The sequence below is a fragment of the Halyomorpha halys genome, unplaced genomic scaffold (assembly GCF_000696795.3).
Source record: "Halyomorpha halys isolate HHAL.00 unplaced genomic scaffold, Hhal_1.1 Scaffold165.1, whole genome shotgun sequence".
NCBI lineage: Eukaryota > Metazoa > Arthropoda > Insecta > Hemiptera > Pentatomidae > Halyomorpha > Halyomorpha halys.
Genome location: NW_027111427.1, coordinates 1351663 through 1366318, shown reverse-complemented (window position 1 = coordinate 1366318; position 14656 = coordinate 1351663). Strand labels below are relative to the sequence as shown.

Here is a 14656-nt window from a genome sequence, read left to right as displayed (position 1 = left end):
TAAGTTATATTATTTTGAAAATCCAAAACTTAAATAATTTTAAATTTTTTATTAAATATTTTCCAGCACCAAACTTGTCACTGAATGATTACCTATTTTTATGTTTAATTTGAACTATTTTATAAAAATTTCCTCTTCCAACCTTATATGAGCTACATAGGTAGCAAATTACATAGACGAATAGAGTATATATTGGTAAAGTAATCAATTTCTAAATAAATTATTTACATACATCATGTTACAGTATTTGTTTAGCATTGTAACCTGTATTAAAAGTTGTAAACATTTATATAGGAGTGCAATTTTTATTACAGTTCTGTAAAAGTAAAGAACATTACTTCTAAGCATCATAATCATTTCTGACTAGGAGAGTAGATCACTATAAAACAAATTTTAACTAAATGTACAACAATAAATGCTTGTAGGCTTTTTCTTTTTTTTTTTTTTTTATTTAATAGCAATGATAAAATTTCATTATTTATTAATTACATTCTTATAATCACCCATTTTATTCAAAATACCAGTCATCATTGCCTCTGGCAGGTGCCTTAATTTTCTCTTTAAATATTTAAATATTTCTCCAGCAATATTGGATGAAAAAAGAAACAAGTATTAAGAGGTGAAAAACCTCATCATCTTAAGATATGATGGTAAAAATGTTTTCCCCTTCCATGCTTTATTATATATTTTTATTTTAAAATTTAATTACAAGGGAATAATGGCTTTTAATACTTAAGTTTTATCTTCTCTCTGCTCATGAGCATTCATTTTTATGTGTATGATATACTATATTTAGTGTACAAATTGTCTGTAGAAATGTTGTATATTTTCATCTATGCAATATTACTTAGGAATTAACCATTACTTTTAAATTTCATTTTTACTTCATATCTATCAAGAGAATTCCTATTACATTAAACACCTACCTGTTTATATTTTGTTATACATAATGTATTTACTAAGTTAGTTTTTGGAAAGATATGTTTTGATTTTTTTCATTTGGACATTTTTTGTTTTTCTCAAGAGACCTAGTCCTGGAATTAAGCTCTTTTATATTTTAACTTTATAAACTATTAGTCAACACAGGCCTTGCAGGTATTAATTTTTCAGATTTCGATTCGCTAATTATAATATTAAAAAAGTTTTTTTTTCTTTTGGCGGAGTTGTTGGCAGCAGGAACTGACAATATTCCTAGTGAACCAATAAAGGCATGTGGTGAAACGGGAGTTTCTTAAATACACCTTTAGGTTGAAAAGATCAGGGAAATCGAATAAATCCCTGAGGAATGGAGGGAGTTTCTACTTATTCCAATTCACAAAAAAGAAGTAAGTAAATCTAGTACGGATGTGCATGACCAAAAGGTATAATAAGTTACGAATTGGTGATCATTATTATTAAGTTCAAAGTTCGGTCAGGTTTTAAACAAGGCGATTCTTTAACACCTATCTTATTTAATCAAGTACTAGAATATATTGTCAAAAGTGTGATGAATACCAAATAGGGTTTAACTTTAGGCGGTAAAATAACGGTCCTTGGATATGCTGATGATAAAGGACTTTGACAGTGACGTTAATTCGTAAAACAAAAGAAATCATTAATTTGGCTCAATAAACAGCCAAAGTTAGAAAAAGATACAATTAAGAAGAAAAATCAAAAAATTAGAATTGTGATTCTTTTCTTTAAACTGAAGGATATGTGGTCTTGAGAAGATTATTTCAAGCAAGGTAGATTGTTTGTAAGAGAAAATTGAGTAGGAGATTGTTAATGATTTAAGCTAAATATAACTGATTTTTACAAGTTTTTTTTTTAAAAGGCATTGAATATCTTACATCTTACATTTTTATGAAAAACAATAGGCAGACTTCTAGATATTATGTACTTATATAATATTATAAGCTCTACTTTCTACTAAAATTATTTGGCTAATGCAATTTGTTTTTTTTAAATGAAAAAATCTTTCAAATAAATGTATATAATGAATTACAAATTTGATCTATAACCAGGTTATTATTGGAATATTCCAAACCGATATTTCAGTAATGGGCTACTTTTAAATAAGAGCATGTAATTTAAAAAAGCTTCCCCAGTTTACCTATATTCACATCATCAAGGTTTAATGTATTTCACAATATTTATTATATTTTTTCTGCTACGTTTATTCGTAATACATCATTAATAATAAAAATGTTTTTTAATTTAATCTGAGTTTCACTAATAAACACTGAAGGCAGTTTAAAAATAACGTAACTTAACGTAACTTTTAAACTTCTGACATATCTATAACCTTGGCTGGGTAGGTTATAAGCCATATGATTCAATGGAAAAAATCAAAAATATTACAACTAATTCAACCATTAGCTTTAAATTTCAGAGGAAAAAATATTTCATAATTATAAATGAAAAATTTAGCCACATAAATGTCAACGAAGAATTTTATATCTATTCAATGTTAAGAAATATAGACACCACAGACGTCCAAACCGTTAGCTTCATGTTCCCTCCATTTTCGTTCAAGTTCTCTTTTGTTAGATTTGGCTAGATTTGCCTTCGGCTGTTTCAGAATGTCGCACAAGCAAATTTACTATTCTGAGAGGTATAGTGACGACAATTTCGAGTATAGGCATGTGGTACTGCCTAAAGACATGGTGAATCTGATACCTAAAAATAGATTAATGACAGAAAAAGAGTGGAGAAGCATTGGTGTCACACAGAGCCCTGGCTGGATTCATTACATGACTCACTCTCCAGAACCTCATATTCTCCTCTTCAAAAGGCCTATTTCTGATCCACCAAAATAGTAATGTAAATTCTTCAATGTGATGTTTTTGAGTTATCTTGTATAGTGTTATGTTTAATTGAATCAATTGATTTTGTTGCTGATATGATGTTTATGTAAAACAGTTTCAAGTTGAGAGGTACTGTCACAAGAAACATAAACAACTTGATATTTTAGATTTTGTATATAAGAAATTTATTTAATGTGATCTTTATTTGATTTATGTCCCTAATATATCTGTATATACATGGTGGGAGCCTTTTCATTGTAATATAGTGTGTATGCATGTTAATTGGTATCTAATTTTAACATATTTTAATGATTTTTTTTGTATTCTCATCGACTTTCATTTATTTACTTATTGATTAAGCCTTGTAATGGTTCTTTTTCAGTAATGAATAACAATAATAGAAACTAGATTTTCTTATGATCTGTAAAATATTAATTTTCCATAAATTTACCCATGTATCTGTAAAATATTAATTTGATTTAAATATATTTAGTCATGCATTAGTCAATTGTTTACCTGTCTACCCCTTAATTTAATATACATATGTTCTGTAGACTAATGAACCTAGCTCCTTGTTATATTTTAAAATTTTCAGAAGTAAGCTAGTAAATGTTTTATAAAATCACCAATGCTCTATAACAAACTAGTGGTAATTTGTTTTTCTTTTAATTTGATCATACAAGAAAGTAAGCTGTCATTGGATTATAACTGAACTTTAACCTATGTGACAGGTGGTTGTTTGGCCCTATAAGGTTTTTGTATATTGCACTATACATTTAATATAATGCATTTATTACTGTACTTATTTATATGGAAATACAACCTAAAAAGAATCAGTTCACAACCTTGACAATTATGACTAGGGGGACCCACCTGTTGTGTTTTGGATTAAATTGGCTTACTTTTTCTTGTATCTTTGAACTTAGTGGTTTAGTCAATCTGTATTAGAATAGCAAAGGTATAATTTCTTTTTGAAGAAATGGGCATAAGTAATTCAACAGTTGATATAATATAAATAAAACTAAATTGTCATAGACATAATATTTATTTATTATGGACCAGTAACTTAAAAATTCCATCCATGACAACTTTCATAGTTTTATTAAACAATTTTTGCCCAGCACTGTCGGTATATTCAGATAAGAACTTTAAGCTCATGTTGAATATAAAATTAAGCTGTTTCTAATAATTTTTAATTAGATAAAACTATAATGATTGCATTTCATTAAAGTAACAGATTTTTAACTGGTTGAATTGTTTCCTTTTGGTAATTATATGAAAACAAGTACCAGAGGAAAGAAATTAAAAATTCCTACTTATACTATTATTATTATAACCATTTTAATTAGATCACAGCTGTTCACATTTCCCTGCTAAAAAGGAGTAAACAACACCAAAGGGAACCTTTTTAGTGGTGGCCAACCATATACTCAGTTGTAATATTTATTATGGTTTTCTTTTGAAGTTGCCTCTTTCGTAGTTTGTTTTGTAGAGTAGTGCTGGACCTGGAACTGTTATTTTTCTGCTTTTGTTTAGTTATTGCAAAAAGATTTTTAATTTAATGGATAAACAACAGACCTCTAAGGCTTTAAATATCATTTAGTAATACTTCGGTCAGTACCTCTCTAAAACCTTTTAATTCATAATCCTATTTCCCTTGAATGTGTTGAAGTATAATTAAATATCCCATTATAAATGTACTTCCCACCTTAAGCATTCCATTCTTTGGAAATAGCTAACACCATTCAGATTATCTTCTTGCAAAGCTCATGGATATGTCCTAATTACATTAAAACTTCTTCCTTGAAAAGCTCATCTATTTCCTACCAACATATATAACTATACAGTGCTCCACATATTTTCCTGATCCATGGAAATCAGAAAGGTACCTAAACACTTAAAGCAGCCAGTGTAACTAACCTCCTACCATCTTATAACATATGGAGAATCTAACCATTGATAGAACTCCAATTACGTTACTAGAGGAGATCTCAAGGCCATCTTTTGTTCAGACACCTAGGGGAATTATCAGGAATTAAACGAGAAGCCATGTTAGAAAAAAGTGGGTTTGGATGGTTGAGAAGTTTATCATGGAAGGATTGGTATCTGGTTCTGGCCAAATCAGCAACATGGTACACTGAGGTTCTGGTGGATGACTTGATTTGTGACCAAGTAAGGAGCATTAAGGATTTTGGACTATAAGGATTGATATGAGAGGAATTCGATGGTTTAGTGGAGCCCCAAAGCTCAATTCCGTATGTCCAGATAAGCCTTATGTCAAGTAGACCAGTCTTTTGTAATGGATTGGAAGTTAAGACTGCTTGTCTAGTAAATGTTCTAATATTCGGAATCGACGAGCAGTTTCTTGTCTTTTCAGTCTTGTATGAGGGTTCCATGTCAGTCGTTTGTCCAGATGTAGTCCTAAGTAATGGATCTGTTCGACAGGAATGATTGGGTGGGGTATTATTAAAGGATACTGTGGGGCAGGAAGTCATGGGTTTACAACAAAGGGTAAATGTGAATTGGTGACATTTATTAGAATTTATTTTAATCCTCCAGTTTCGGCACCATTCTTAAAGGGAGGGATTGGAGGGTTTAGGATACAATAGGAGGATCATTATTCACTTAGACAAGTGCCGTTGGCATATGTGGTGAGGATAGTGTTAGGATGGGTTGGGATGTCAGTTGTAAAATCCTAGATTCTAATCACATATTCTTTTATCACCAATCAGTCAGAATTCCAAACATCCCACTTTATTATCAAGCAACATCATTGTAGACATTGTCACATCTTCATTGAAATCAGGAAGTTTTTCTTGATATCGATATAAATCCTTCTAAACTCCCAAATCTACTTGTCTCTAAACTTGCTTCCATTTCAATTCCTGATAATTCTAAGTGCTTGAAGAAATGAATGCTGCCGGGTTATGAATGCCGGCTACGGGTAGTTTCTTCACACATCTGTCATGTCATTATACCTTAATCACATTTACTTTGAGTATCTTAATCACACTTATTTTGAATTTAAAAACACAGTATAATATATATACTAATATAAATATTACTAAAACTACTAAGCATAGTTTTCTCCATTTTCATTCCTGAAACCATCAGGTCATGTCTGATTTTTGGTGAAAAACTTTTCTAAAATTTTAAAAAATAAACTATTTGTATATAACATCTAGAAAATCTTATTTTTTAAATTTGTAATTCGCATTCTGATCTCAAGAAACTCAACAAATGGGCTATTAATTTTATTAAATTGTAAATTGAGTAAAATTAAAATCAATTTATGGGCAAGGCCAGAAAGGAAAATAAATTTACCTATTCTTTCTTTTAAATATCCTATAACATTTCCTGTTGACCATTTACTAAGGAACTTTTCATTGTCTAAACTTAAAAATCAAATTCACGTCCCTCCTTTGTTATACCACTGTTAATTTTGGGTTTTCCTTAGTCATATGCCGTTATATTCATTGTATATCTCCATAATGTACTCTAGGGCAGTTAAGACAACAAACCTTGTATACATCAGCCTCTTAATTCTTCAGATTATTGTATAAATTGGTTAATTTGTTTGTAGATACAAATTTATATTCTGGGAATCACATTTTAAAAATGGCCAATCTATGAATGAAATACAGATTTTGAGACTAGGTAAAAGTTCTATTTTATTTGTACTAGATTATGGAACTACAACCAACTTATTAATTATGTAAAAGTGGTAAAAACTTATTAATGTTGGTCTAAGGGTATTGTGGATGTGGTCTGGGAATGAAACCAATACTGTCTACTCTAGTTAACTTGGATTGAAATTACCTTTAAAAAAATTTGATTTAGAGAGAGAGGAGGGTTGGATATGTAATTTTCCCGGCATAGTGTAGAGTGAGTCCACAACATTAGTACTTTGATTTATAGAGGTTCGAATTAGCGAGAGTGAAGAGTATTTTCAGATTATAAGGTAATTATTAACATTCAAGGCATTATATAATACATTTATTATTCATTGCTTTTTAAAGCAGTAAAGTAATGTCTTAAAAAATATTTACACAAAAGTTACTATCTCTTAGAAATTATTGACACATCATTGCACAATATCTAATAAATTAAAACATGTACATCAAATCAATGGCAATGTATTTATTACATATTTATTTCGCAAGAAGGCATTCTTTGCTTTCATTGAGAGCAAAAAATGGCCTACCTTTGCCGAAAATCAGAAAATGTTTAATTAATCTGATACAATAGAATGATTTGCCAAGAGGAATAAACATGCTTTACAATGATCCCTTTGAGAATTAAGTGTCAGTCCAATCCAAGGATTTTAAAATATCATACAGGAGAAGGTTAGAAGTTGGTAAGGTTAATGCAATATTTAAATGAAACCACCTTGAAATCAAGAGGAACCAAATTCTTAAACAGAACAAAATGAAAGTAATAAGCTTTTAATTTATTACTTTCCATTATATTTCTAATTGGCTTTATGTCACCTCTGTTACTATCTGTAGGAGACTATGAACATTAATTAATTGATTGAAAACCAGAACAAATAATTTAAAGGGGGCCACTTTTTTATATTCTCAGTACATTTTCTAAGAAAAACAATTTATAGGAACGATACAATAAAACTATAAGATTGATTAAGTTTAAAACATGATACCTGTAAACATTATTTTACAAAAAAAAAGGCATGATTAAAAAATATCCTATAACTGTACATTTAGTTTCTAAGTTCATTGACAGTCAAGCAGGAGGTGAATTTTCCCTCACTATACCATTTATTCTCCTATTTACAAATATTTAAAATAAATAACATAAACATAAAGATACTAGTTTAAATAATAATAATGAAAACAAAAACAAAGTTCAAAAACAATTTAATAAACTTTTTTCGTAACTAGGACTGATAAAAGTGGTTTTATTTTAAATTAAAACTTTACAAAATAAAATAAATCTTTATAAGATTTGAATTTAAATGGCATAATTTGTGCGATAAAAACACATTAATACCCAAAAAGCCACATTATTATAATGTGGCTTTATTCTAGCTATACATAATAAGTATCTAATCTTAATTTTCCATCATTTTCAGTGAGGTATAAGATATCAGCCATTGTCTGCTCACATATTGCTTCTTCAGATTTCAAGTACAACTAGAAAAAAAAAATACATATACCTTGTACTTTTTTCAAATTAAATATATTTAAAGTCAAATAACTTACTCCTTTGTAAGAAAATTCTTCTTCACTAGGTGGAAATTTGAAATGAGGTCCAAAATTGATAGTAGCTGTAGCATTTTTATGTAATGACACGGCAGGATAATAGGAACCACCATATATGTCAAGGAAAGCGTCTCCTTGGCAAACTCCATTTTTGAAAAACACTATTCTGCTTCCAGGTAGAACAGTCAAATTTTTTAAAAACTCAGCAACTCGATCCTTTTCTTCATAGTACAAATGGCTTTTGAATTTGACAAGAGGCTAAAAGTAAAAATATAAATTATAAATATTTATAGTGTCAATGTATTTAAGATAGGCATTTTCCCAATCTTCAAATTTAATTAATATTTTTTATCTTTTTTTAAATGATTGCAATGTGATATGTAATTTTTATATTTATTTATTGAATACATAAAATTACAAAGACTACTAAAGTGATGTTGGATTTGATTCTTAAATCCCAATAGTTTTATCCTATAGGAGATAAGTCTGGAATATTGATCAACAGTCTTATTTGATTTTAAAATCAGAATAACCAAAAACTAAACTCGTTAATGAACATTAAATACAATAAAGGAGTGGCTAATCAACTTTGCTGACACAAACTTATCAATTCTTAAAGGAAAGCACCAATATGATATAAATTTAACAAACGAGCATCCACTATATGTGTATTGGACATGATACCTTTCCTTAAGCACTGGAATAGAATCTTGTTACCTACAAACCCAAAGAAGGTTACAAGCTTTTAATAATGGGATTTATACTGAAAGCATATCAAAACCCAGCTGTTATAAGCTTTTACATCACTATGTAACAAGAGTTTGTAAGTTAAATGTATATGAACTTAAAACATTTTTACAGTTTAAGGGGGTATATCCACATTTGATAATTTTCAGAAAACACAAAAATATGCATTAATGAATCAATTGATTTTTATAAATAATTATTATTGGATCAGTAGTTTTTAACCTATATCAGAAATAGGTGGGTAAAATAATCTAACCACTCAATTTGAAAAAAAAAATTATATAGATTGGATTTATCCTATTTTGGAAGGGAAGTTAATAAAAAGTCATTAAACCATGGAAAAACTCATAATAATTATTTTATTTACTTATTAAATATTAGTATTGAACAATTAAATGAAAAAGAAATTTAAAAAAAAAATGGAATTTATCAAAATATATTTCATTTATATACTTGCCTAGTGCAATTATATTAAGTAATGTTTCATATAATATTTTGGTACTAATCATTAATAATATAAATTATAACAATTTTTTAATTTATAATTGTCATGAGTTTTTTCTCTTGTTCTACTTTTATATAATTTCCAAATTTTTAATTGCCATTGGTTTATCCAAAATCAGATAAATCTAATGGCAATCAATGAATAAATCTATATTGATTGACATAAATTTATATATCTTACATAGAGCTCCAAAAGGCTATTGGGAGACAAAGGGATTTTTATTAATATTCATTTTAGATTTTTAATATTTTAGTAGTATTAACAATAATAAAGAGGCTGCAAAATATTTCACTAAATGTACAACTTTGAAAAAAAAAGTTTAGGGTGTAAAACCATTTATCAGGCAAATTGATTTAAGAATTAAAATATGAAGAAAATGGTCAGGGTTGCGGTCAAAAAAGAACAAAATAGTTTTCAACTATTAATACTATATAACAACTATATATAATATGATGAGGTGTAGATAGTTGACCGTAGATTAATGCTTGGAGAAGTTTGTCGGGGGGTGCGGTCAGCAAAGAACAACATAAATCAATATGGTTTTGTTTATTTATGTTGTTCTTTGCTGACCGCACCCCCCGACAAACTTCTCCAAGTATATATAATATGATTTAAGAATTGTTATTTAATTACACGGAGCTGATTTGTCAGTATACCTGATAATGAGATTGTCAAAACATAGTTTTTTGTAAATAAAATTGTACATTTGCTGAAATATTGTGCAACTCTTTTTATCATATAGATTTATTCACTTTTGAATCTCAACCCCAACTTTAAAAGTAAAATTAGATTGACTTTAGTATATCAAAGTAGCAACCATCTTAAAGAGGGCACTAAAGAGAGTGGAAAGCATTTTAATAATAAATAAATGAAAAATGGATTTATCAATAACATTCATAATATGATGTTGCTCAGTAAAATGAGTTTTTATATATCTATTGGTATCTGATCAATTTTCCTCACAGGCGAGAAATTATTCTTTTCAACTCTATTTACTTTGTATATTTTGCCTAAATACTTAAGGTTTAATTTTATAGTCACTCTTTACAGTAACTATTAAATACTTTATTTATAAAGAACTTAATCCATCTGGTCATGGATTGTAGGTCATGCCTATGGGTTTATTTTTACTGCGATTTTCTAGATTTCATTAGTGTTAGCTTTAGATGACTTCCACAACACTTAATTAATCAGAGGAAGAGTAATCTCTCTTAAGTTTTACACAAAAAATTCACGATTTTGCTCATATTAACTTAGGTGGATGTGCCTTCTGAAGTCCCACGACAATTCGCACGCTGCAATACAAAACTTTGCTTTAAAATCTGGTATACAAGGGATGCAATTATAAACTATAATGGTATGCAATGAGATTTAGATCTTATGTAATAATTGATAAAATTAAATAAAACTGTTATAAACTAATGAAGTATATTACTTTTTCTGTTGGAAGGGGTTACTTAAAATATTAGTTATTAAACATATAAAAGCTATTTTGAAAATTATTTTTGATCAAGATTGTAGGAAGATAATCTATGTGGCGGTCAATAAAGGTATAATGAGGACTAATAGAAGAATTAAAAAACAATTAGTTTTTACTGTGCGCTGGTATTAATTATCTGATGGGGTTAATTAACCATTTGGGGAATGTTTTCAGATCTTTTGTTCTTCTTAGTTTATGTACAAATGGATATATACTCCATCTTAATGGTATGGGGTGAAACCAATGTTTTTTTTTATGGCTGGGTTGAAAACAATATATATTTTACTTGTTACTTCTGAATTGATATAACTAAGTTTCAGATTAATGCTGTGCATTACACTCAAAATATAATCAAAAAGTGTATTTATAATAAATATTATAAAATGGATTTCAACATTATGTATATATAATATAATCAAAAACTTTATTTTGGATCTCAAGTGATGGATTAGGTTCTCTCCCAATAAATATTTAAAAAATAAGCTGTTGCATTATTTTGGCTAATATCAGGTAAAACAATACTCAACTAAATCGTACTGAAGTCAAATATTTCAGATAAAACGATACAGATTATTAATATCATAAAATACCATACCTTGTCTTTGTATGTGACAGGAATATATGATTTATTTTCATCATGGGGTAGATGAATTAAGAATCCTAGAGTATCTCCTTCTCCGTAACTATCACTGTAATGTTTCCCACGTGATTCATGAAACCTGGTTCCTTTTCTACAATAAACATGAAAGAATGTATGATGCAGATCAGGAAATAATTACAATGCAACTAAGTCACTAGATACTAACAATATCTTATGATGATTATAAAATAATTAATATCAAATTCATAATGTTTTAACATTTTGAACAACAAAGGAATTAACTATTAGTAAGTCCAAATTTAACTCTACAGTTCCTATTTTACCCTCCAGGGTTTGCCTTCTAGTGGTCCTTTTCAAAGAGTCGACTAATTTATCTACTGCCTTTAAAGCTTATTATGCGAACTCTTCAATAACTATAGTAATAATCGCAACAGACCCAAGCTATAATGTTTTCATCAAGATTGGTAATAACCTTCCAAAGTCAGTAACTTCCATGTTTTAGAGGTATTAATTTTCGGTCACTACATCAATTAATAACTTAAATACTCCTTTAATACTCCCATTTTTCGTTTCCTCTTATCCCTGGAATGGTAACAGAGTCTCTATTGAAAAAATCAAAACATTATGGAGTGCACTAGAACCTGAGTCAACCTTGGTAATACGGCCTTCTTGAGTTTTCTTATAAGCTCCTTGATGTGATCCCTACAATTTATATTTAGATAACTTTATCTTTTTATTAAAGTATTTTTATCGGGTCAAATTTTCAATGTGCAGTTTTCAACAGATATATCCAGTTTAGAGTAGTGTCAAATTGGTTCAAACAGTTGTGATGAAACTTTCCTAATTTTATAAATTGTCATCAACTATATACATCTATATTTGATAGTTAATAAAATTACATAAAAACAAAAAATAATCTAAAAAAATAGAATCAATATTGCAGAGATATAGCTCAGAAATCATGTTTTTACTTTTCTAACCAAAAACTAGGTAAGGAGAGTATTGTAATCAGGTCAAATTTTATAAGCAGTTTTCAACTGATCTGTCCATTTTGAGTACACTTGAGTCCAAAAAAGGCATTTTAAAGGTAATAAATTCTCTACAAAACAAAAAAAATTTTTTTTCCCAAATCGGACCAGTATGAGTGAAAATACAGCAGGTTGAAGTTTATACCCATGTTTTTGAGTAATAGTACTTACTTCAGTTTTTTATAGAGCATTTAATTTTAGTTAATTGATCTTTTGATTAATTCTAAATTTATCCACATATCGAAAACTAACTTCTTTTTTTAATTAGGATTGTCCTTTTTATTTAATTATTTTTTGACTGCACAAGGTTTTCTCAAAGGATTAGAAAAATATTAGTATTATCTAAGATTTCGAGTAACCAAGAATCAACTATACTTAGAAATATAATAAAGTTGGAGTTAAAAACCATTCTTTTTAAAATATTAAATATCAATTATTTTATACATTTATTGTCATTGACTCACCTTGATCTCCAAGCATAACCAAATTTATCATAACCAAGAGGTGCTTGGAGGTTAGCATATTCTTGACACCAACCCAACCTAGAAGCAGACCCATCTTTCATGTCGTCGACTGTTACTTCATAATACCAAGTCCCTTTACTAACACCTGAAAAAATTATTGAAAGACTGAAATAATTTTTGTCTTCTTTGTATCAGTATAATAAATAATCATATCTCTAGAGATGGAGAGGGTAATTTGAAAAATCAATAAATGTACAAAATAGTGCATTAGGATATATTTGAAGCAAAATTTTGAAACCTATTTTTTCTGATATTTTATTGAGATGTTTTTTATACAAACACTAATTCAATTAGCTTAAACTGAAATCATGAATACATCATAAATATCATTACAATTAAAAAGTAAAGTTACAAAAACTCACGATCTTTCAGTAGACTTTATTGCTAATATGCTAATGAAATAAGCTAAGTTACAAATTGTAAGGTAATAAATATACTGCTAATAGAAAAAAGTAAAAGGAAGAAACGTTATGCTTACAGTGTGTAGCCCTGACCATGCAGTAACCCTTTTCTCCTGTGACTGAAAGCCTATCTTCAGAAACTCTTAATTGAGGGGCCCTGTCATGAAGAGCCAGAAGAACGGTACCGGGTACCAGAGTTCTGTACAACCATCCTGGGATAGGTTTACCTGCCCAATCACTGCTTTCATCGAATTCCTAGAACCAATCAGTAATTGTTTTATGTTCTTTATTACTAAAATAGAAAAATTATTATACACTATAATAATTGAATGATGATTTATTACTAATTTAACAGTACCTGGTTGGACAGTACCAGTTAGCTCAAGTAGTAAGGATTGTTTGGTTGTAAGCTAGAAGGAGTTGCTTTATGTAAAGGAACTGGTACATTCCCATGATTGTTATCTACCTCTCTAATTTATTACATGGTCAAATATGAATTTATTTCAAGTCAAAATTGATCACCTATAAAAGTTGTAATAAACAAAGTAACCACAGACAATAAAATGAAAATTCCATGTAATACCTGTAAAAGCATATTTCACATTAAATGTGTCAGCCCCAGATAATATTAAAAAATGGACATGCTCTGAGTTTGAAAAGTGTAAAAAATAACGATGCCAGTACCACTATGATTAACCTATTAAAGAGAATAAGCAGACGAAGAATAAGCTTCAGGGCAAGGAAGAGCTCTAAGACATAAAGGACTCATCAGAAGTCAGAGCTCTCCTTCGAAAATATGGTATGACTACAAAAAATCAAAGCCCTCCTTGGAGCAACAGAAAAATAAAGCAGAAGAACTATCTTTAGAAAAAAATAATCTCAAAGCTAAAATGACTAAGACTTCAACAGGAAGGAACTCTGGGCCCTATTTTAGTAAAGTTTGTCCTTCAAGCAATCTGTTGCAGCAGAGAAGAGCCAAAGGGGATTTCTCTACTTGTTACCTAGGATGGGATGATAATGATTCTTTCCACTTAAATGTCAGCGAAGCAAAGACACCTACCAACAAGCACCTCTGTTGGTTAGGCAAGTAGAATCAGAAAGTAGTGAAAATCAAAATGGCTATCCAGCAGTGATTATAAGCCAGGTCCAGCCTTGGACATCTACAGTTCAATTTGGTCCTCAAGTGACAACAATATTGTTATCATTTTACTTTTATTTTTTAATATATTTTTACTATGTTAGTACAAATGAAACAATTTTCCATTTGACTTATTTTTTCTCAATTTACATTTCTTCTTTTTTTTTACTTCTTTATAATTTAATTTTAATTGAAAATTTATTTCAAATTATCAATATTCAAAT

At 28.9% G+C, this 14656-nt stretch overlaps 2 protein-coding genes across 8 annotated transcripts in view; one reads left to right on the top strand and one right to left on the bottom strand.

The window, feature by feature from the left end:
* Positions 1-2357: 2357 nt before the first annotated feature.
* On the top strand, positions 2358-3289 carry Cks30A (Cyclin-dependent kinase subunit 30A). Its single transcript, XM_014417698.3, has one exon. It carries the CDS (start codon positions 2562-2564, stop codon positions 2796-2798), a length of 237 nt encoding a protein of 78 aa, XP_014273184.1. The 5' UTR covers positions 2358-2561; the 3' UTR covers positions 2799-3289.
* Positions 3290-6767: 3478 nt separating this feature from the next.
* Positions 6768-14656, bottom strand: part of ash2 (Set1/Ash2 histone methyltransferase complex subunit ash2) — a 38498-nt gene continuing 30609 nt past the window's right edge. For all 7 annotated transcript variants that reach the window (XM_014417690.3, XM_014417692.2, XM_067049426.1 and 4 more), the window contains 5 exons: positions 13372-13549; positions 12834-12978; positions 11336-11471; positions 8009-8266; positions 6768-7939 (listed from right to left, as the gene is read on the bottom strand). In XM_014417690.3, the coding sequence (XP_014273176.1) occupies positions 7835-7939; positions 8009-8266; positions 11336-11471; positions 12834-12978; positions 13372-13549 (822 nt within the window). In that variant the 3' untranslated portion in view covers positions 6768-7834. The remainder of the gene's footprint in view (positions 7940-8008; positions 8267-11335; positions 11472-12833; positions 12979-13371; positions 13550-14656) is intronic.